The 23,869-nt window shown below is 41.4% G+C and overlaps 1 protein-coding gene across 1 annotated transcript; it reads right to left on the reverse strand.

The window, feature by feature from the left end:
* Positions 1 to 517: 517 nt before the first annotated feature.
* LOC138908013 (uncharacterized) lies at positions 518 to 18,111 on the reverse strand. The gene is made up of 3 exons (XM_070198643.1): positions 17,951 to 18,111; positions 17,218 to 17,359; positions 518 to 1,696 (listed from the first exon to the last, which is right to left on the reverse strand). The coding sequence occupies exons 1-3, from the start codon at positions 18,109 to 18,111 to the stop codon at positions 518 to 520; spliced, it is 1,482 nt and encodes a 493-aa protein (XP_070054744.1).
* Between the last annotated feature and the right edge of the window lie 5,758 nt (positions 18,112 to 23,869).

The following is a 23,869-nucleotide window of genomic DNA, read 5'->3' on the forward strand; positions in this document are numbered from 1 at the left end:
TTCTTGATTGTAACTTTGCCCAACTTCCTGTAGTCGATGCACATCCGTATAGTACTATCTTTTTTTTTCACAAATAGAACTGGTGCACCCCAAGAAGACACACTAGGCCTAATAAACCCCTTATCAAGAAGTTCCTGAAGTTGCTCTTTTAGTTCTTTCAATTCAGCTGGTGCCATACGATATGGAGGAATAGAAATGGGCTGAGTGCCCGGCACCAAGTCAATACCGAAATTAATATCCCTGTCGGTGGCATACCCGGCATGTCTGCAGGAAATACATCTGGAAAGTCTCGCACTATCGGTACAGAATCAATAGTAGGAGTGCCTGCATCACCATCTCTCACAAAGGTCAAATATGACAAGCTCCCCTTCCCAACCATCCGCTGGGCCTTCAAGTAAGAAATTACCCTGCTGGGAACATAATCTAGAGAACCTCTCCACTCGACCTTCGGCAATCCCGGTATCGCCAACATAACTGTTTTTGCGTGACAGTCCAGAATAGCATGACATGGAGACAACTAATCCATACCCAAGATTACATCAAAATCAACCATACTAAGCAATAAGAGATCAAATCTAATGTCTAGTCCCCCGATAGCTACCATACACAAGCGATACACACGGTCCACAATAATAATATCTCCTACCGGCGTAGATACACTAACAGGTGAAACTAAGGACTCACGGGGCATATCCAGATAATGAACAAAATATGATGATACGAATATGGAACCATGGTCTAATAATATAGAAGCTTCCATGTGGCACACTGAGACGATAATTGTGATCACTACATCTGAAGCAACGACATTTGGCCTGGAAGGAATAACATAGAATTGGGCCCGACCGCCACCTGATCGGCCTTCTCTTCTTGGGCGACCCCTAGCTGACTGAGCCCCACCCCGAGCTGGCTGGGCTGGTGGTGATACAACTGGTGCTGATGTGGTAGCTTGACTCCTCTGCTGAGCTGAACCTCCCGTAAGGTGGGGACAATATATCTTTATGTGACCTAAATCTCCACACTCAAAACAACTATTCTCTGAAAATGTCGGCAAGTACTGAGGTGGACCCCGAGAACCAGAATAACTACCAGAAGAACCTGGCACAGATGAACCCTGAACTGATAGTGCACAAGATGAACTCTGAGCTGGAAGTGCACTAAGAGAAGACTGACTCGGTCGAGCACTGTATGAACCATGACTAGATGATGTGCCACGATGAGTTGTACGAGCCATATGAGCGGGCCAATAAGGCCGACCCCTGCTGTGATAGGGCTGTCCCCCAGAAGGAAAACCGCTGGAATTACCCAGACCACGAGAACTCTTGGCCTCCCTCTCCTCACGCTCCTGAATACTGACCATCTCTAGCCGTCGAGAATTGTCAACCACCTTGTTGAATTTAGCACCTGCTACATTCCCCAAAGTCATAATAATACGGAACTGATGGTTGAGGCCAATAATGAACCTCCTGATCTTCTCCCTCTCAGTGGGAACCAACCAAACTGCATGACGAGCCAATTCTGAAAACCACATCTCATACTGAGTCACGGACAAGTCCTCCTGACGTAAATACTCGAACTGTCTACGCAGTCCCTCTCTACGGGTCTGTGGCACAAACTTCTCCAGAAATAATACAGAGAACTCCTGCCATGTAAGTGGTGTTGCACCAAATTTTCTGCTTCTCTCATAAGTCTCCCACTATTTGAAGGCTGCTCCAGTCAGCTGAAAAGTAGTAAATGAGACCCTACTGGTCTCCAAAATACCCGTTGTACGAAGCATCCGCTGGCATCTGTCCAAGAAATCTTGAGCATCTTCTGACTCAGTTCCATTGAAAGTTGGAGGACGGAGTCTCTCAAACTCTCTAATCTCTTCTGCTCCTCGTCATTCATAATAGGACCCACCTAGGCTTAAGCAGCTGCAACCGGCTGAGCTGGTAGTGCCCCCAGTATCTGAAGTCCCTGCACTACCTGCTCTAGAGTACGGGCGATAGGGGTATGAGTACCTCCTTCGGCCTGAGAAGTGGCTGGTGTGGCCTGAGCCGAAACCACCTGAGCAAGGCTAGTGCAAATAGTCAATATCTGTGCTAGAGCCTCCTGAAGGCCTGGAATCATAATAGGCACAGCTGGTGCCTGAGCTAGCCCCACTGGCTCAATTATATCTGGAATCTGCTTATGAGCTGGAGCAACTGGTGGTTCTACAGGTGCTGCTCTAACTGTTGTACGAGCTACACCTCGACCTCTACTATGACCCCGGCCTCTTGCGGCCCTAACTGGTGGCACTGGTGGCTGACCGTCTAATCCGATAGTACGTGTCCTCACCATCTATGAGAGAATAGTATAACAGAAGTTTAGTTTCCGGAATCAACAAATTCGCACGACAAAATACAAGAAAGTGAAATTTTTCCTAAGGGTTCAGCAGCCACTCGAAGATAAGTACAGACATCTCCGTACCGATCCGTAAGACTCTACTAAACCTGTTCATGACTCGTGAGACCTATGTAACCTAGGCTCTGATATGAACTTGTCACGACCCAACATCTGTATGTTGTGATGGCGCCTATCTCAATATTAGACAAGCCGAAAATCGCAATAAATCACAATTTATTTTAAGTTTGAAACATAATATATAAATTTAGTAGAAAACCCCCACATATATTGATATAAAATACACTCCCAAAACCCGATGTCACTGAATACATGAGCATCTAAATGATAACATAGTCTGACTAATACAAACACTGTCTAGAAATGTAGAACAGTACAAATAACCGAAAGAAAGAGAGTCAAGGTCTGTGGACGTCAAGAAGCTATCTCGATAGTCTCCAACAGATAATCTTCCAAAAATTAGCAACCGCCATGTCCGAAAGTACCTGGATCTGCACACGAAGTGCAGAGAGTAGTACGAGTACAACCGACCATATGTACTCAATAAGTAACAAGACTAACCTTTTTTCTAAAAGTAGTGACGAGCTCCACAGGTACAGTCCAATATAGAAATAACGGTACATAAATGTAGGCATGCTTTCAAGTTCAACAGTTAAGTTAGTACAAATATAATAGATCAATTCTAAATGATATGAGGAATGTGACATCTCTATATCTACATGCCAATGTATATGATGTATGTGATGCATCTTTGTGGAAAACCTCATGCACTCACAAATATCAAAAATACGCAATCACTCAGTACTGTATATGGCCAATCCAGCCAAGGGAAGATCCATCTCGCATATATACACATCAACTGAAAATTAGTCAATCGGTACTATATGAGGCCAATCCAGCCTAGGGGAAGATCCATCCCTAGATATAAATGATTCGGACAAGATCCATGTCCAGGGAAGATCCATACCTCAATATAAATCAACTGCGCTCACTATGGGGGTGCAGACTTCGGAGGGGCTCCTTCAGCCCAAGCGCTATAATAGCCAGATCCAGGCATAAATAAATAAAACATGCTACGGCATGCAGCCCGATCCCATAAATATCACTCAAAATCTCCAGTATCTCGGGCTCTCAATGACATGAAAATCTACCCGGCATGATGATATGATGTACTAATGAATGACAACAAAGACTGATATATGATATGAAAACGATGAATGTGACTGAGTACAAACTTACAATTCAATCAAATAATTCAACAGCAACACGACCCTGTGGGTCCCAAAATATCGGCACGTAGCCTAAACATGATCTTTAATATGAGTCTCGGCTCAATTTCCCCTAACACGTGGAGGATATGCTGATAATGACATGATTCTCTAATTATACAACTCCACAAAATTTATTTAAGTCTCAATTTCTATGGTGCACACCCACACGCTCGTCACCTAGCATGGCGTCACCTCCATACAATTCACATAACACGAAATTTAAGGATTTTTACTCTCAGAACCAAGTTTAGAAATGTTACTTACCTCAAATCGTGTAATTCTTTATTCCAATATGCCCTTGCCTCGGGAATTGGCCTCCGAACGCCTCGAATATAGTCACAATTAATTTGATTTGATCAATACAAATTATAGGAATTAATTCCATATGAAAATACTAATTTCCCAACAAATTCCGAATTTCAACTCAAAATGCCAGTGGTTCCCACGTCTCAGAACCCGACAAAAGTTACAAAATATGAAAGCACATTCAACCACGAGTCCAACCATACAAAATTTACCAAATTCCGACATCAAATCGACCTTTAAATCCTCAAATCTTATTTTCAAATCCCAAGGCCCAAATCCTCCAATTACACCTCAAAAACACGTAATCTAGTCGGAATAATCGATTATAATTCAATATTATTGACTAACAATGATCATAAGTGACTTACCTCAAGATTTTCCGTGAATTCTCTCTAAAATATCGCCTCAACCTGTGTTTGAAATGTCCAAAAATGAGAATCTCGGACCCCTCTGTTTTTGTACAATGACTAGAGGTTCCACCTCTGTTTTTAAATAAGTCTGTTGCGGTGTGCAACCCGATCCCCCAATATTGACTTTTAATAAGTCTGTTGCGGTGCGCAACCCGATCCTCAAATATAGACTTTTAATAAGTCTGTTGCGGCGTGCAACTTGATCCTCCAATATAGACTTTTAATAAATCTATTGCGGCGTGCAACCCAATCCTCCAATATATTCATTATAATCAATCATGTTGCGGCGTGCAACCCGCTCCTCCAACATATTCATTTACCAATCCTTATAGAAGAAATTTTCCCAATAAATGTAACAATTAATATAAAATTATAAGACAACAAGCATACAATAATTATGGTTTAATTATGAAGCAACAATGACAAATAAATAATTATTATGGAAATCAGGGAGAAAATAGACAGTTTAATATTTAATATGCTAAATGTCAAATAACAATTAAGGCACATAATTCAAATAGCATGTAACAATTAATGCAGGAATTTAAGAATTAATATTTGACAAAGAATAAGAGAGAAATAATTATTATAATAATTAATTTATGATTAAAAATAATTTATGAATTTTCAAGTAAGCAGGCAAACAATTAACTTGACGAAGTATAGACATTCGTCATCTCGCCTATACGTCGTTCACATGCAATTCACATAACAAATAAATTAAGGGTTCTATTCCCTCAAGTTAAGGTTAACCACGACACTTACCTCGCTTTGCAAATTCCAATCAATTACTCAACCACAGCTTTTCCTTTTAAATTTATCTCCAAAAGCTTCAAATCTATTCACAAATAATTCGATATACTCAATACGAATCATAGGAATTAATTCCATATGAATTTACAAATTTTTCGGATAAAAATACGAAATTCATTAAAATATTCAGCAGTGGGACCCACGTCTTAAATCCCGAAAAAACTTACGAAATCCAAACACACATTCCGAGATAAATGATGAATATATACATGGATTTGTGAGTAAAAATGAGTAAAAATGGCCCATAGAAATCACCTAAATCCGAGTCTTAAAACTCAAAAATGAGTAAAAATGGCGACTTCCGAATTTATGGGCTCTGCCCAGTCATTTCGCATCTGTGGATAAAAGTTCCGCATTTGCGAACTCGCATTTGCGAGACAAAGCTCGCATTTGCGATGCGAGGCTGCCAGGTGAAGTTCCGCATCTGCGGACACCCCTGTCGCACCTGCGACATCCGCATCTGCGCAAAAAGGCCGCACCTGCAAAAACCCCAGGCCAGCCCAGTACCGCATCTGCGATGGAAGGCTCGCTTCTGTGAGCTCGCACCTGCGGTCAAAAATCCGCAGGTGCGATTACACCAGAACCCAAAATTTCAGATTTTGCTTAAGTCCAATTCTTGTTCCGATTTCCATTCGAATCACACTCGGGGTACTCGGGACCCTGTCCGAATATACCAACAAGTTCAGTAACATAATACAGACTGACTCGGGGTCTAAAATCACATCAAACAACACTAAAATTACAATTCACTCCCCGATTCGAACTTTGAGTTTTAAACTTTCAATTTGCAAATCTCGTGCCAAAACATATTAAATGAATCCGGAATGACTTCAAATTTAGCACACAAGTCATAAATGACATAACGGAGCTGTTCAAATTTCCAGAATCGGATTCCGGCTCTGATATCAAAAAGTCAATCCCATGGTCAAACTTGGAAATCTTTAGCATTTAAATTACTAGTTTCCATTAAATGGTCATAACTTGAGCTAGGGACCTCCAAATTAAATTCCGGGAATACGCCCAAGTCCCAAATCACGATACAGAGCTACCGAAACTATCAAAGTACTGATCTGGGTTCGTTTGCTCAAAATGTTGACCAAAGCAACTCAGTTGAGTTTTAAGGCTCTATTTCATATTTTAATCCATTTTTCACATGAAAAATTTTCGGAAAATTGTACGGGGCTGTGCACGTAAGTTGAGGAATGATAAATGGTGCTTTTCGAGGTCTTAGAACACAGAATTACTTATTAAATTTAAAGATGATATTTTGGGTCATCACATTCTCCACCTCTAAAACAAACGTTCGTCCTCGAACGAAGTTAGAAAAAGTACCTGAGCTGGAGAAAAGGTGTGGATATTTGCTCCGCATGTCCGACTCAGACTCCCAGGTAGATGCCTCCATCGGCTGACCTCTCCATTGCACCTAAACTGAAGGATAACTCTTTGACCTCAACTGTCGGACCTGCCGGGCTAGAATAGCCACCGGCTCCTCCTCGTAAGTCAAATCTTTGTCCAATTGGACTGAGCTGAAATCTAACACATGGGATGGATCACCATGATATTTCCAGAGCATAGACACATGGAACACCGGATGAACCGCTGATAAACTAGGTGGTAATGCAAGCCTGTAGGCTACTTCACCCACCCTTTCAAGAATTTCTAAGGGTCTGATATACCTAGGGCTCAACTTGCCCTTCTTTCCGAACCTCATTACACCTTTCATAGGTGAAACCCGGAGCAATATTCTTTCTCCAACCATGAATGCAATATCACGAACTTTTTGGTTGGCATAACTCTTTTGTCTAGACTGAGCTGTGCGAAGTCGATCCTGAATAATCTTGACCTTATCCAAGGCATCCTGTACCAAATCGGTACCCAACAACCGAGCCTCTCCCTGTTCAAACCAACCAACTGGCGATCGGCATCGCCTTCCATATAATGCCTCATATGGAGCCATCTGAATGCTCGACTGGTAGCTATTATTATAAGCAAACTCTGCAAGTGGTAAGAAATGATCCCAAGAACCTCCAAAGTCAATAACACAAGCGCGAAGCATATCTTCCAATATCTGAATAGTGCACTCTGACTGTCTATCTATCTGTGGATGAAATATTGTACTCAACTCCACCCGCGTGCCTAACTCACGTTGTACAACCCTCTAGAAATGTGAGGTAAACTGCGTACCTCGATCTGAAATAATAGACACGGGCACACCGTGAAGGCGGACAATCTCACGAATGTAAATTTTAGATAACCTCTCTGAAGAATAGGTAACTGCCACTAGAATGAAATGGGCTGACTTGGTCAACCTGTCCATAATGACCCAAACTGCGTCAAATTTTCTCTTAGTCCGTGGGAGCCCAACAACAAAATCCATAGTGATACGCTCCCACTTCCACTCAGGAATTTCTAACTTCTGAAGCAAACCACCAGGTCTCTGATGCTCGTACTTAACTTGTTGATAATTCATACACCGAGCTACATGTGAAACTATATCCTTTTTCATTCTCCTCCACCAATAATATTGCCACAAATCTAGATACATTTTAGCGGTCCCTGGATGAATAGAATACCTGGAACTGTGTGCCTCTTCAAGAATTAATTCACGAAGCTCATCCACATTAGGCACACAAATACGACCCTGCATTTGCAGAACTCCATCTTCCCCCACAGCAACCTGTTTGGCATCACCGTGCCGCACCGTGTCCTTAAGGACAAGTAAATGAGGATCATCATACTGCCTCTCTCTGATGCGCTCATATAAAGAAGACCGAGCGACTGTGCAAGCTAGAACCCGACTGGGTTCTGAAACATCTAACCTCACGAACTGATTAGCCAAAGTCTGAACATCTGCAGCTAATGGCCTCTCACCAACCGGAATATACGCAAGACTGCCCATACTCACAGCCTTTCTACTCAAAGCATCGGCCACCACATTGGCCTTTCCGGGGTGATACAAAATGGTGATATCATAGTCTTTCAACAACTCCAACCATATTCTCTGCCTCAAATTAAGATCTTTTTGTTTGAACAGGTTCTGAAGTCTACGATGATCAGTAAATACCTCCACGAGACACCGTAGAGGTAATGCCTTCATATCTTCAGTGCATGAACAATGGCTGCCAGTTCTAAGTCATGAACATGATAATTCTCCTTGTGATCTTTCAACCGTCGCGACGCATATGCAATCATCCTGCTATCTTGCACTAATACTACACCAAGCCCAATGTGAGAGGCGTCACAATATACCATATACGATCCTGAACTTGTGGGGTAATACCAACACTAGCGTTGTAGTCAAAGCGGTCTTAAGCTTCTGAAAGCTCAACTCACACTCGTCTGACCATCTAAATGGGGTACCCTTCTGGGTCAATCTGGTCTTAATAGTTGTTCATAATCAATTACAAAAGCATCAATTAACTTCATGTTAACAAAAATCTCGTTTCAAACCTTCACAATACTAATAATGAGATGCGAGGCATGAAGACCTCATAATTGTTTACTCGAATTAACTAGTCACATTTAATGCCATCTGGGCGGGCACCTACCTCATAGGTTACAACTCAATATTACAATACGAATTTGGCAAGTATGCACAGAGAATTTCATACAAATATTTTAAAATAAGCCTAGCAGGCATGACTCCCTATTAGTACTATAGTACAAATTTAATTTCATAAGGGAGGATTTAAACACAAGGATTTTTATTACAAGGATCTCGTCCTTATATAACTTCCACTGCAGCTCGTAGCCCGGTTTAAACATATCATTTTATAATAAAATGCGAGGATCTCGTCCTCAATTTTGAATCACAAGTAATATGCACATCGTGCCAATCGAAAATTTCCATTTTCTCCTTTTAAATAATTTCGGTTACACAAAATCACAACACATAATGAACCCCACACCGGTAGGGCATATAATTCATAATTTGTAATTAATTATCCGAAAATTACATCAAAACTTATTGATATGAGTAATAGAAAGCCACCTTTAGCCTCACAGCTCTTATTAGTGACCAACATGGAATGATAGGTGTAGTTATCTCCATAGAATCTCCCAACATGAGTAAACACATAAGTAGATTATAGAATTACGAAGCTCGCTCATAAATAGAGCACAATAGGAGGACTCGTCTCGATACTCAGAACCAAATCAAGTTAAGGAAATTATTCCTTTATATTAAATCGAGGTCGCGCCTGTAATGACACCATCTGATGTATCGACCTCCGCCATACCATAAAACAATTGTATCAACGGCTGGGCCTCCACCTCTATGACGCCTTCTACCCGCCTGTCCTCCACCCCTAACTGGTCGTGTGGGTGGTGTAGTAACTATAATAGGGCATGTAGCCTGACTGCTTTGATGAAATATGTCTCTCCCAAGTCTGGGACAATTTTCTCATGATGTGCCTGGTATCACTGCATTCATAACAACCCATTTGCGAGTTTGGCTGCTCATACTGAGTCTCTGCCAGATAACTGGAATAACCTTTGTAGGACACTTATGTCAGTGGTGCATTAAGAGAACTTACTGGAGCACCTCGATTAATCCGATGTGCGAACTGGGCTAGCCGACTACCTGAACCCCCGCCATAATAATTTATACTCGCAGAGTAGAATTCACTGAATCCCCCAGAACCTCGAGATGTCTTGTTCTCCTTAGTTTCCTTTTTCCTCACCCCCGAACACGTTCTAATATCTTGGCAATTTCTACCACTAGTGGAAATGAAGTATCAACCTGTAGCTCCCGATTCATACAAAATTTTACGATCATAATTGAGTCCTTTAATAATTATGTGGACTCGCTCTCTGACTGTAGGAAGCAAAGTAGGAATATGATAGGCTAACTTATTGAACTTGATAGAATATTATGACACCGTCATGGTGACCTGACGCAATCGTTCAAACCTTATGCGCCATGCATTAAGGAGAGTACGGGAAACAAACTCTTTCAACAGTATTTCTGAGAACCGAGCCAAGTGGGCGGTGTTGTATTGGCTGGTCTGCCCTCTTCATAGGCTTGCCACAGACACCTGTGGAGAATTATCTCTCCCAAGGCCAATTTCTTCTTTCGTTATGCTGACTCAACACTGTTGAGCAGACCCATTTCTTAACATACTCTTCGATTCTTCTTTGGGGTAAACTTTACCCTTATTTATATACAATGATCACAAAAGTAGAGCTCCATACAGACAATTCTTAGTCCAGAATCTCGTCAACCACTGTACTTCCTCCGAAGCACCCCAAAATCTGCAACCGTGACATCCACGCTGAGTAGGCCTTCTGTAAATTTAATGTTGTTTCTCTAACTCCTTCGGTACTGAAGTATAAGATTATTTCGGAGGCGGACATACCGCATGTCCCAACCTTATTCTCTACAAGATCTCAGGCCTTAAACACATGTAAATTTAGGGAGAACCTTTCAGTACCACATATATACATTTCAGGCCAAAACTGATATAACACATGACTCGCAATCCATTCATTGATAGTGGACTCCCCCACTCAGCGCGAAGTCATAGTTCACCTCGTCTGATGGTCCACAATATTAACCTTCACAACTCGTATAAATCAACCAGATGCCAAGGCATGTTGCACCAAGGTACGTTGCACCCCCCACATTATTCACTAGGTGATCTCTTTATACGTCCGCATCTTCAGTCAGAATCATACGTTAAAGCAATATTTGAGCATCTCTGGCTCCCTCGTAGTTCATCTGTGGCATCACGAACCGTCGACGCACAACTGATACCGGCAGCGCAATGTCATACACGAGTAGATACAAAGGAATGTGAGATATAGGTTTCAAGCAAAATCAATGTCGCATGATAAGGAATGAAAGAGGTGATATTGTTCCTAAACTTCATAGCCTCTGAGATATAAGTACAGAAGTCTCCGTACCGATCCTTCAGACTCTACTAAGCTTGCTCGTGACTCGTGAGACCTATGTAACCTAGTGCTCTAACTCGAAATTCCCTCCTTCGGAGCGTGATGGCGCCTAATATTTCACTTGCTAGGCAAGCCAACGTTAGAATAATATTAATCAATTTTTAAATAATTTTTAAATTATTAATAATCAAGGAAACAAAAGCGGAAACAAAGTTTGAAAAATAGTGAATAATCCATAAAAAAACAACGGTGTCTAAATGCCATCCCAGAATTGGTGTCACAAGTGCACGAGCTTCTAGAATAAATACAAATAAGGTATGAATAAAATAAATTTGTCTGGGAATAAACACACAGCTAAAGTAAAATATAAGCGAACTTCAGAACTGCGGACGCCACGCAGTTATACCTCAAGTCTCCTCTGGTAGCTGAAATCCGAGCAAGTCTATGGTAAGCCGCTGGGACCAACTCCAAAATCTGCACAAGAAGTGCAGAGTGTAGTATCAGTACAACCGACCCCATGTACTGGTAAGTGTTGAGCCTAACCTCGACGAAGTAGTGACGAGGCTAAGGCGGTTCACTTACATTAATATGTACGCAATATTAGTATCAACAACAATAATAGAAATAAATCAGGTAATTTATTTATAATAATTGAAGGCAACTCAGCAGTCATAACCAATTATCATTTCCATTAATTCTGTTGCAGCGTGCAACCCGCTCTCACAATATATTCATTTTTAATAAAGTATGTTGCGGCGTGTAACCCGATCCCCCAATATATATATATATATATATATATGTTGACTTTTAAATAAGTCTATTGCGGCGTGCAACCCGATCCTCCAATATGGACTTTTAATAGGTTTGTTGCGGCGTGCAACCCGATCCTCCAATATAGACTTTTAATAAGTCTATTGCGGCGTGCAACCCGATCCTCCAATATAGACTTTTAATAAGTCTGTTGCGACGTGCAACCCGATCCTCCAGTATATTCATTATAATCAATCATGTTGCGGCGTGCAACCCGCTCCTCCAACATATTCATTTACCAATTCTTATAGAAGAAATTTTTCCAATAAATGTAACAATTAATATAAAATTATAAGACAACAAGCATGTAATAATTATGGTTTAATTATGAAGCAACAATGACAAATAACAAATTATTATGGAAATCAGGGAGCAAATAGGCAGTTTAATATTTAATATACTAAATATCAAATAATAATTAAGGCACATAATTCAAATAGCATGTAATAATTAATGCAGGAATTTAAGAATTAATATTTGACAAAGAATAAGAGAGAAATTATTATTATAATAATTAATTTATGATTAAAAAAAATTTATGATTTTTCAAGTAAGCAGGCAAACAATTAACTTGACGACGTATAGACACTCGTCACCTCGCTTATACATCGTTCACATGCAATTCACATAACAAATAATTTAAAGGTTCTATTCCCTCAAGTCAAGGTTAACCACGACACTTACCTCGCTTTGCAAATTCCAATCAATTACTCAACCACAGCTTTTCCTTTTAAATTTGTCTCCAAAAGCTTCAAATCTATTCACAAACAATTTGATATACTCAATACGAATCATAGGAATTAATTCCATATGAATTTATAAATTTTTCGGATAAAAATCTGAAATTCATTAAAATATTTGGAAGTGGGACCCACGTCTCAAATTCCGAAAAAATATACGAAATTCGAACACCCATTCCGAGACGAGTTCAACCATACAAAAATTTGTCCAATTCTGATATCAAATGGACCTTCAAATCTTAATTTTTCGTTTTTGAAAAGTTTTACAAAAATTCCAATTTCTTCCATCTAAATCCGAAATAAATGATGAATATAGACATGGATTTGTGAAATATAATCAGTTTTGGTTAAAAAAATACTTACCCAATTCAAAGTCGTGAAAATCCCCCTGGAAATCGTCCAAATCCGACACTTAAAACTCAAAATTGAGTAAAAATGGCGACTTCCAAATTTATGGGCTCTGCCCAGTCATTTCGCATCTGCGGATAAAAGTTCCGCATTTGCGGACTCACATTTGCGAGACAAAGCTCGCATTTGCGATGCCAGGCTGCCAGGTGAAGTTCCGCAACTGCGGACACCCCTGTCGCACCTGCAACATCCTCATCTGCCCAAAAAGGCCGCACTTGCGAAAACCCCAGGCTAGGCCAGCCCAATCCCGCATCTGCGATGGAAGGCTCGCTTATGCGAGCTCGCACCTGTGGTCAAAAATCCGCAGGTGCGATTACACCAGAACCCAAAATTTCAGATTTTGCTTAAGTCCAATTCTTGTTCCGATTTCGATTCGAATCACACTCGGGGTACTCGGGACCCCGTCCGAATATACCAACAAGTCCCGTAACATAATACAGACTGACTCAGGGTCTAAAATCACGTCAAACAACACTGAAATTACAATTCACGCCCCGATTCGAACTTTGAGTTTTCAACTTTCAATTTGCAAATCTCGTGCCAAAACATATTAAATGAATCCAGAATGACTTCAAATTTAGCACACAAGTCATAAATGACATAAAGGAGCTGTTCAAATTTCCAGAATCGGATTCCGGCTCCGATATCAAAAAGTCAAACCCGTGGACAAAATTAGAAATCTTTAGCCTTTAAATTACTAGTTTCCGTTAAATGGTCATAACTTGAGCTATGGACCTCCAAATTAAATTCTGGGCATACGCACAAGTCCCAAAATGCAATACGGAGCTACCGGAACTATCAAAATACTGATCTGGGTCCGTTTACTCAAAATGTTGACCAAAGTCAACTCAGTTGAGTTTTAAGGCTCTATTTCACATTTTAATCCATTTTTCACATGAAAACTTTTCGAAAAATTGTACGGACTGTGCACGCAAGTCGATGAATGATAAATGGTGCTTTTTGAGGTCTTAGAACACAGAATTACTTATAAATTTAAAGATGACATTTTAGGTCATCACACTCTGCCTCAGTCGCAAATGCGACACAAGGCTCGCAAATGCGAAGCATGGCATCTCGCAAAAGAGGAAGAAAACTCGCAAATGCGAAAAATGCTACGCCCAGGTGACTTCGCAAATGCGATAAAATCTTTCGCAAATGTGAATCCATCAGTTTCACCCCAACCTCGAAAATGTGAAGCTATTCTAGCAAATGCGAGGTTTGCAAATGCGAACAATATCTCATATTTGTGAGACCTGAAGAACAAGTCAAAAACCAGCAGAACTGAAGTTATTCAAAACACTCTGAACCGCGCTCGAAACTCACCTGAGCCCCCGGGGCTCCACACCAAACATCCACACAAGTCTAAAAACACCGTACGAACTCGCTCTCCCGATCAAAACACCGAAATAATGTCTAAAATCATGAATCAGATGCCAAAATCCATAAATTAAATATAGAAACTCAAGAACTTCTAAAAACACTTCCGCGCGTCCGATTCCTTTCAAATCAACTCGGAATGATGCCAAATTTTGCATACAAGTCATAAATCAACATACATAACTATTTCCAGGCTCGAAATACCAAACGGACCTCGATAACACCAAATTCTACTCCAACCCAAACTTAAGGAACTTGAAAAACCTTCAATGCACCAACTTTCAATATTAAGCGTCGAAACGCTCCCGGGTCATCCGAAACCTGATCCAAACATACGCCCAAGTCCAGAATCGTCATACAAACCTATTGGGACAATTAAATCCTGGTTCTGAGTTTGTTTACTCAAAACGTTGACTCAAGTCAAACTTAACCATTTTAAGTCAATATTAAGGAACTAAGTGTTCCGATTTCAACCCGAACACTTCCAAACCTGAACTAACCATCCCCGCAAGTCATAAAATAGTAAAATCACATACGGGGAGTCTTAATTAGGGGAACAGGGATATAGAAGGCAAAACAACTGGTCGGGTAGTTACATTCTCCACCTCTTAAACAAACGTTGTCTAGGATCATACTCGGAGTGTCGAATAGGTGTGGGTATCTGCTCCGCATGTTCTCCTCGGTCTCCCAAGTCGGCTCCTCGACTGGTTGACCTCTCCACTGAACCTTTACCGTAGAAATCTTCTTGGACATCAGCTAGCGAACCTGCCTGTCAACAATGGCAACTGGCTCCTCCTCATAACCCAGGCTCTCATCTAGCTGAATTGTGTTGTAGTCTAACACATGCGACCTGTTGGCATGATACTTCCGGAGCATAGACACGTGAAAAAACGGATGAACTCCCGATAGACTGGGAGGTAAAGCAAGCTCATAAGCAACCTCCCCAACTCGTCTCAACACCTCAAATGGGCCTATAAACCTTGGGCTTAACTTGCACTTCTTCCCGAACCTCATTATTCCCTTAATCGGCGAGACTTTCAAGAGAACCTTCTCGCCTACCATAAATGATAAATCATGCGCCTTTTGATCCGTATAACACTTTTGTATGGACTGTGCTATGCGAAGTCGCTCCTAAACCAACTTCACTTTCTCCCAAGAATCCTTCAATAAATCAGTACCATATAACCTAGTCTCGCCGGGCTCAAACCAACCGATGGGCGAACGACGTCGCCGACTATACAAAGCCTCAAATGGAACAATCTCGATGCTGGACTGATAATTGTTGTTATAAGAAAACTCGGCCAAAGGCAAGAATCGATCCCACTGCCCTCTAAAGTCAATCAGACATGCTCTGAGCATATCTTCCAAGATATGAACCGTCCGCTCTAACTGTCTGTCGGTCTGTGGATGAAAGGTTATGTTGAGCTCTACCCGAGTCCCCAACTCACTATGTACTTCCCTCTAGAAATGCAAAGTAAACTGAGGGCATGTATCTGATATGATGTAAATAGGCACACCACGCAACCGAAGTATGTCCTGGATGTAAATCTGGGCCAATCTCTTTGAAGAATACGTAGTCACAACCGGAATAAAGTGTGCCGACTTGGTCAACCTGTCGATAATGACCCAAACTGCATGAAACTTCCTCAATGTCCGCGGTAACTCAACTACGAAGTCCATAGTAATGCACTCCCATTTCCACTAAGGTATAGCCATCTGCGGGAGTAGGCCACCTAAATCATACTTAACTTGCTAGCAATTTAGGAACCTCGCTACATACTCAACTATGTCCTTCTTCATCCGCCGCCACCAATAATGCTGCCCCAGGTCACGATACATCTTCGTAGCCCCTGGATGAATAGAATACCGAGAACTATGTGCCTCCTCTAGAATCTTCTCCCTCAAGCCACCAACATTAGGAACACATAGGCGACCTTGGAGCTGCAGAACACCATCTTCACTAATAGTGACCTCATTGGCACCACCCTATAGTATCGTCTCCCTAAGAGCCAACAAGTGTAGATCGTCATACTAACGAGCCTTAATCTTCTCTAATAGCGAAGACTGAGCGACGACGCATGCAAGAACTCGACTGCCCTCTAAAATATCCAACCTCACAAGTCATTTAGCCAAGGACTGAATGTCCAAAGCTAATGGCCTCTCCTCTGCTGAAATGAATGCCAAACTACCCATACTCTCAGCCTTTCTTCTCAAGGCATCTGCAACCACATTCTCCTTGCCCAAATGATAAAGGATGATAATGTCATAGTCCTTTAGTAACTCAATCCACCTGCTTTGCCTCAAGTTGAGATCCCTCTACTTGAACAAATGCTGCAAGCTACGATGATCGGTGTAAACCTTACAGGACACCCCATAAAGATAATGCCTCAAGATCTTGTGAGCATGAACTATCGCGGCCAACTCCAAATCGTGTACGGGGTAATTCTTCTCGTGGGGATTCAGCTGGCGTGAAGCATATGCAATAACTCGCCCCTCCTACATCAATATGCAACCCTGGTCAATGCGTGAAGTGTCGCAATACACAGTGTACATCCCCGAACCGGAAGGCAAATCTAACATTGGTGCTGAAGTCAATGTGGTCTTGAGCTTCTGGAAGCTCGCCTCGCAATCATCGGACCATCGGAACAGAGTACCCTTCTAGGTCAATCTAGTCAAAGGTGCTGCAATAGATGAGAAGCCCTCCACAAACTGGCAATAATAACTTGCTAACCCCAGGAAGCTCCTGATCTCAGTCATTATTCTAGGACAAGGCCAAATCTGAACTGCCTCGATCTTCCTAGGATCTACCTTAATGCCCTTGCTTGATACAACATGCCCCAAGAATGCCACAGAATCTAACCAGAATACACACTTGGAAAACTTAGCATATAGCTTCTGTTCCCGCAAGGTCTGAAGCACCACTCTCAAATGCTGCTCGTGCTCCTCCATGCTACGTGAGTAAATCAATATGTCATAAATGAAGACAATGACAAATGAGTCAATATATGGTATGAATACCCGGTTCATCAAATCCATAAACATCGTCGGGGCGTTAGTCAAGATGAAGGACATCACTAGAAACTCATAGTGACCATATATAGTCCAGAAAGCCATCTTCGAAACATCTGAATCACGAATCTTCAACTGATGATACCCCGATCTCAAGTCGATCTTAGAGAACTCCCTGTCACCCTGCAACTGGTCAAATAAATCATCAATATGCGAAAATGGGTACTTGTTCTTAATGGTAACTTTGTTCAACTGGAGGTAATCAATGCATATCCGCATAGTCCCATCTTTCTTCTTCACGAACAACACTGGTGCACCCCAAGGCAACACACTCGGTCTGACGAACCCCTTTGCTAGCAACTCCTCAAGCTATTCTTTCAACTCCTTCAACTCTTTCGGAGCCATGTGGTACGGTAGAATAGAGATAGGCTGGGTACCTGGAGCCAAATCAATACAGAAATCGATATCATGATCTAGTGGCATGCCTGGAAGATCATAAGGAAACATATTGGAGAACTCCCGAACCACTTACATTGAATCAATCGCTGGAGTCTCTGCAGCTGTATCCCGAAAATAAGCTAGATAAGCCAAACAACTCTTCTCGACCATGTGTCGAGCCTTAAGGAAAGAGATAACCCGATTAGATGCACTGACACACGAATCCTTCCACTCCAATCTAGGCAACTCTGGCATCGCCAAGGTAACAGTCTTGGCATGGCAATCAAGGATGGCATGATATAGAAACAACCAGTCCATGCCTAGGATGACCTCAAAGTCGGTCATATCAAGCAACAGAAGATCTGTGCTAGTCTCATAACCACAGAAAATCACGATACAGGACTGGTAGATCCAATTCACAACAACAGAATCGCCCACTGGCATGGACACATATACAAGAGTACCTAAGGACTCGTGAGGAACACCGAGAAAATGAGCAAACAGAGATGAAACATATGAATATGTATACCCTGGATCAAATAGTATCGAAGCATCCCTACCGCAGACAGAAATAATACCTGTGATCACAGCATCTAAGGCTACTGCATCTGGTCTGGCTGGAAAAGTATAGAACCTAGCTGGAGCTCCACCTGACTAGCCTCCACCTCTAGGACGACCCCTACCCACCTTCCATCCATCTCTGGGCGGCCGGACGGCTGGTGCGGCAGCTGGTGCAGTAATCATAGGCTGATGACCCTGTTGTACTGCCTTATACCGAAGTTACAAAACCTCTTCATGAGGCCAAGATCCCCGCACTAGAAACAACCCCTCGGAACGGCGGACTGCTGACCTGACATCTGACCCTGATGGCCTGAATACCCACTGGAGGAACCCTGAGTAGCTGGCGGGCGGTAGGAGCTCTCTGGAATGGCGCTGAAATAGGGCCACACTGGAGCACCCCCAAGAAGGCAGCGGTGTTGGATCTGTGGTCCTACTAGACTGACCCCTCACAAACTGACCTCTGCCCCTAGAAAAGGCACCATTGAACCCTCCAGAATATCAAAACTGCTTGTCCCTTGGCATCTGCTCTCGGCTTCGCTGACGAACACCCTCGATCCTCCGAGCTACCTCTACAACCAGCTCGTAAGAAGTCCCCATCTCAACCTCTTGGGCCATAATGGCCTGGATGCCAGAGTGCAAATCCGCAACAAACCTTCGCACTCTCTCTGCATCAGTGGGGAGTATCATAAGTACATGGCGAGATAACTCAGAGAATTTTGCCTCATAGTCTGTCACTAACATCTGACCTTGCTGGAGCTGCTCAAACTGAAATCGCAACTCTTCCCTCTAAGATGGTGGAATATATATATCCAGAAAGAGACATGTGAACTGGTCCCAAGTCAAGGGAGGAGAACCTGTTGGACTACCGAGAATATAGGACTACCACCATCTACAGGCCCTGCCCTCCAGCTGAAAGGTGGTAAAGTCCACCCTATGGGACTCCAATATCCTCATGTTGTGCAGCCTGTCCCTGCAACGATCAATAAAGTTCTGGGGGTTCTCATGTCGCTCACTGGTGCTGGCTCCACTGCAGGCACCTCGCCCTGCTCCACAATAACTGGATCCACTGGTGGCACAACTGGGGAAACTCTAGGACGTCCTCGTCCTCTACCACGAGCTGGAGCCTTCCCTCAGCCTCTAGCAACAAGGGGAGCAGCTCCTCCACGGTCGGGTACATCTGTCACATGCGTTCTCACCATATGTGAGAGAATAAGAGAAGGATACTTAGCACAACATCAACTGCACGATAGGAAATGAAGAAAGAGTATTTTCCTAACACCTTATTGCCTCTCGAAGATAAGTACGAACGTCTCCGCACTGATCCGCAAGACTCTATGAGGCATGCTCATGACTTGTGAGACCTACGTGAACCTAGTGCTCTGATACCATATTGTCACAGCCCAATTTCTCATTTAGGCCGTGATGGCTCCCAATGTCATCGCTAGGCAAGACAACGATGAACTAGCCATGTATTTATTCCTTTTAATAATTTTAAAGTAGTTGATTTTTATTTATTAAGTAAATGAAAAGTGAAAAATTGAATAAAGTAAAGCGTAAACTAATATAAGAGGAAATATGATGAAATAAATACTCAAAGCCATAAAGTGTCTACTAGAATATTTCCAAGACCCGGTGTCACAAGTGTATGAGCAACTAGAAGAATATACAAAATACCTAAGCCATTGTCTGAAATATGATAGACAGAAAGTAAATATAAAAGAGAGATTGCGGGTGCTGCAAAACGGAATCAGAGAGCAGCTCACCACTATGCCTCAGGATAACGGGGGATGCACGCCTGAATGAATACCAGATGCACCTGCCTCATATCTTGCACGATTAGTGCAGAAGTGTAGCGTGAGTACATAAACAATATGTAACCAGTAAGTATCCAGTCTAACCTCAAAGAAGTGGTGACAAGGGGTCAACATCGACACTTACTACGGGCCAATAACAAAAATACAGAAATTCTAGACAGGCATGGAGTACAAGAATAATAATAACAACACAATAATCACCAATGAATAAATAGTTTTTTTAACTAATAGTCAATTTAAAAGTATCCACTTGACACATGCTAACTCCAACAATTTCAGGCCATTAAATAAATTATAACCTCTCAAGCCGTAAAATAATATCAAGTGAAATCGGGCTCTGAGTTTTATCACGCACGATTTATGTCGAGGTCGTACGACCCGATCTAAAATATTGTGTGTACTGCCGAGGGTCGAACGATACGAACCATAGATGCATCTATTAAACTGCCAAGGCGAACGGCCCGCTCTCATGAGAGTAGAAAAGTTTACCTCGCTCGCGGAAGTACTTGCGACGCGAGAGGACATGGGTTTCTCAGAGTTATTATGTATTTCTCCGATTCTTCCAAAAATTAAGAAATCTAAATTAAAATTTTGAAACTTTTAAATCCCTAGTCTCATCTCTATTCAAGACAATTAATATGCACAATGAACACAATAGTACCATTAAAGCATGATGTGATCTAAGACTACCCGGACATATCATGGAATATAGCTACGCACGGGCTCTCGTCACCTAGTGCGTACGTAGCTCCCCAAACAAGAAATACACAACAAGAAAAATGTAAGGGGAGGAGTTCTCTCTTACAAGGTTAGGAAAGGAGCTTACCTCATTCTCAAGCTCACTTCCGGTCCCAAATCCGCTCTAAAGCCTCAACTTAGTGCCAAACAACCCAAAACTAGCCAAATATAATATAAATTAATCAATATACACTCACAAGTTCATAATTTAGTTATTAGAGAAATTACCCAAACCGAATTGGAAGATTCTTAAAATTCATCTCCGGGCCCACGTGCCCGAATTTCGGAAATATTTGAAGATAAATGTTATACATAGCCTCACGAACTCAAATATATAATTTTTACTTAATTTCATAACCAATTACGTGGTCAAATCTCAGTTTTACCAAAATCTTAGGTTTTTCCACAAATCGCCTTTAATTTCAAGAGTTTTTCATATTAAATCTACCCATGATTCGCGTATTTAGCTAAAGATTAGATAGGGATCACTTACCTCTTGATGTTGATGAAATTTCCCCACAAAATGCTCTCAAAATCGCCTAAGACCAAGTAAAAAATGAGGGAAATAAAGCTAAGTCCCGTAATAAATAGCCCATGCACCAGTCGCAGATGTTGTATTTGCGACATCTGGTTCGCAAATGCGGAGGTCGCAAATGCGACAAAAGCATCGCAAATGCGAAGCGTGACCAACTCTGCCTCAGTCGCAAATGCGACACAAGGCTTGCAAATGCAAAGCATGGCATCTCGCAAAAGCGGAAGAAAACTTGCAAATGCGAAAAATGCTACGCCCGGGGTGACTTCGCAAATGCGATAAAATCCTTCGCAAATGCTAATCCATCAGTTCCACCCCAACCTTGAAAATGCGCAGCCATTCTCGCAAATGCAAGGTTCGCAAATGCGAAAAATATCTCGGATTTGCGAGACCTGAAGAACCAGCCAAAAACCAGCAGAACTGAAGTTCTTCAAAACACTCCGAACCGCGCTCAAAACTCACCCGAGCCCCCGGGGCTCCACACCAAACATCTACACAAGTATAAAAATACCGTACGAACTCGCTCGCGCGATTAAAACATCAAAATAACATCTAAAATCATGAATCAGATGCTAAAATCCACGAATTAAATTATGAAATTCAAGAACTTCTAGAAATACTTTCGCGCGTTCGATTTCTATCAAATCAACTCAGAATGATGCTAAATTTTGCATACAAGTCATAAATGACCATACAGAATTATTCCTAGACTCGAAATACCAAATGGACCTCGATAACACCAAATTCTACTCCAAACCAAACTCAAAGTACTTGAAAAATCTTTAATGCGCCAACTTTCAATATTAAGCGGCGAAAAAATCTCGGTCATTCGAAACTCGATCCGAACATACGCCCAAATCCAAAATCATCATACAAACCTATTGGGACTGTCAAATCCCGGTTCTGAGGTCGTTTGCTCAAAACGTTGACTCAAGTCAAACTTAACCATTTTAAGCCAATATTAAGTAACTAAGTGTTCTGATTTCAACCCGAACCCTTCCAAATCCGAACTAACTATCCCCGTAAGTCATAAAGCAGTAAAAGTACATATGGGGAGTCTTAATTAGGGGAACGGGAATCTAGAAGGCAAAACGACCGGTCGGATCATTATATGGAGATTATTTAAAGTCAGAAGATGTACAAGTGGTTTATATAGATGAATTACTGCTGAGACCTCTGTTTGATAATTATGACCCTCCAATTATATATGTTCCGTGCACATGCGATATGAGTAGCGGAGCCAGAATTTTTATCAAGGAGTGTCATAATATAAAAAATTAGATACATCAAAAAGTCAAGAGAAGTCAACATATAGTAAATATACATAAAATAAAAAAAATTATCTAGTAATATAATGTAATTTTCTGACGAATGGGTATCGATTGACATCCCTTGGTTGAATGTGGCTCCGCACTGGCTAGGACTAATGAAATGTATTAGGTGAATGTTCAAGGCTATATAGTTATTACAAATTCTACGGATATTAAATTATCCGGAAGGTGATAAGGTAGATTATATTTTGCATTAGTTGGTTTAGTATAAATATCTAAGTGTATAGTTAGGTTGTTTCCTATCTAATGATGGCCTTTACATTCCAAACTTCACATGAGAGTCGAAGATGGTGATGGACGCAGAAATCGCTCTCAGTAACAAGATTGATAATTTGTTATTCAACCACATGAAATCAACGCCAAAATTTGTCTCATTATTATTGTTTATTCAAACACCAAAAACGTTTTTAGTCGGTACTGCAAATAAATCAAATCAGAGAGAACTTTCGTAATCAAGTTGCAATGTTTGATTTATTTACCATGAATTTTCGTAATAAAGTTGCAGTGTTTGATTTATTTAACATGAACTTTCGTAGCATAAGATGTTTGTCTTCATCGAGAAAATAATGTCGGTTTACATGGGTTGCGGAAGCTACACTAAAAGAAAGAAGGGAACAGAGGAATATTGAACAGACGTAGTAAAGTAACTATAAATTATAATAAAGAAGAGAGAAATCAGAAATGAACGTAATAATTATAGGAGTTACAATATATAGCTTGCATAGGCGGAGCTAAACCTTATGCATTCGGGATTTTAGTCCCATTAAATTACCAGTGTCTAAATAAATAATTATTCAATAAATTTATTAAGATAAATATAAAATTTGAAGCAAAGTTATTGATTCAGGCCCTTCCCCTTAAGCCTTGAGAAGTTTGTAACCCAAAGACAATCATTGAGTGAACTGTATCTTTTTTGTGTTAGTTGACATAAATCGCACCCTTTCTCCTAGTAGGGCTTGACCTCTGAATTGTATTGTTACGGAAGCCAAATGTATATAGTGTGAATGAGTCACAACTACTATACCAAAAATTATGAC

Source organism: Nicotiana tomentosiformis, chromosome 3 (genome assembly GCF_000390325.3).
Source record: "Nicotiana tomentosiformis chromosome 3, ASM39032v3, whole genome shotgun sequence".
NCBI lineage: Eukaryota > Viridiplantae > Streptophyta > Magnoliopsida > Solanales > Solanaceae > Nicotiana > Nicotiana tomentosiformis.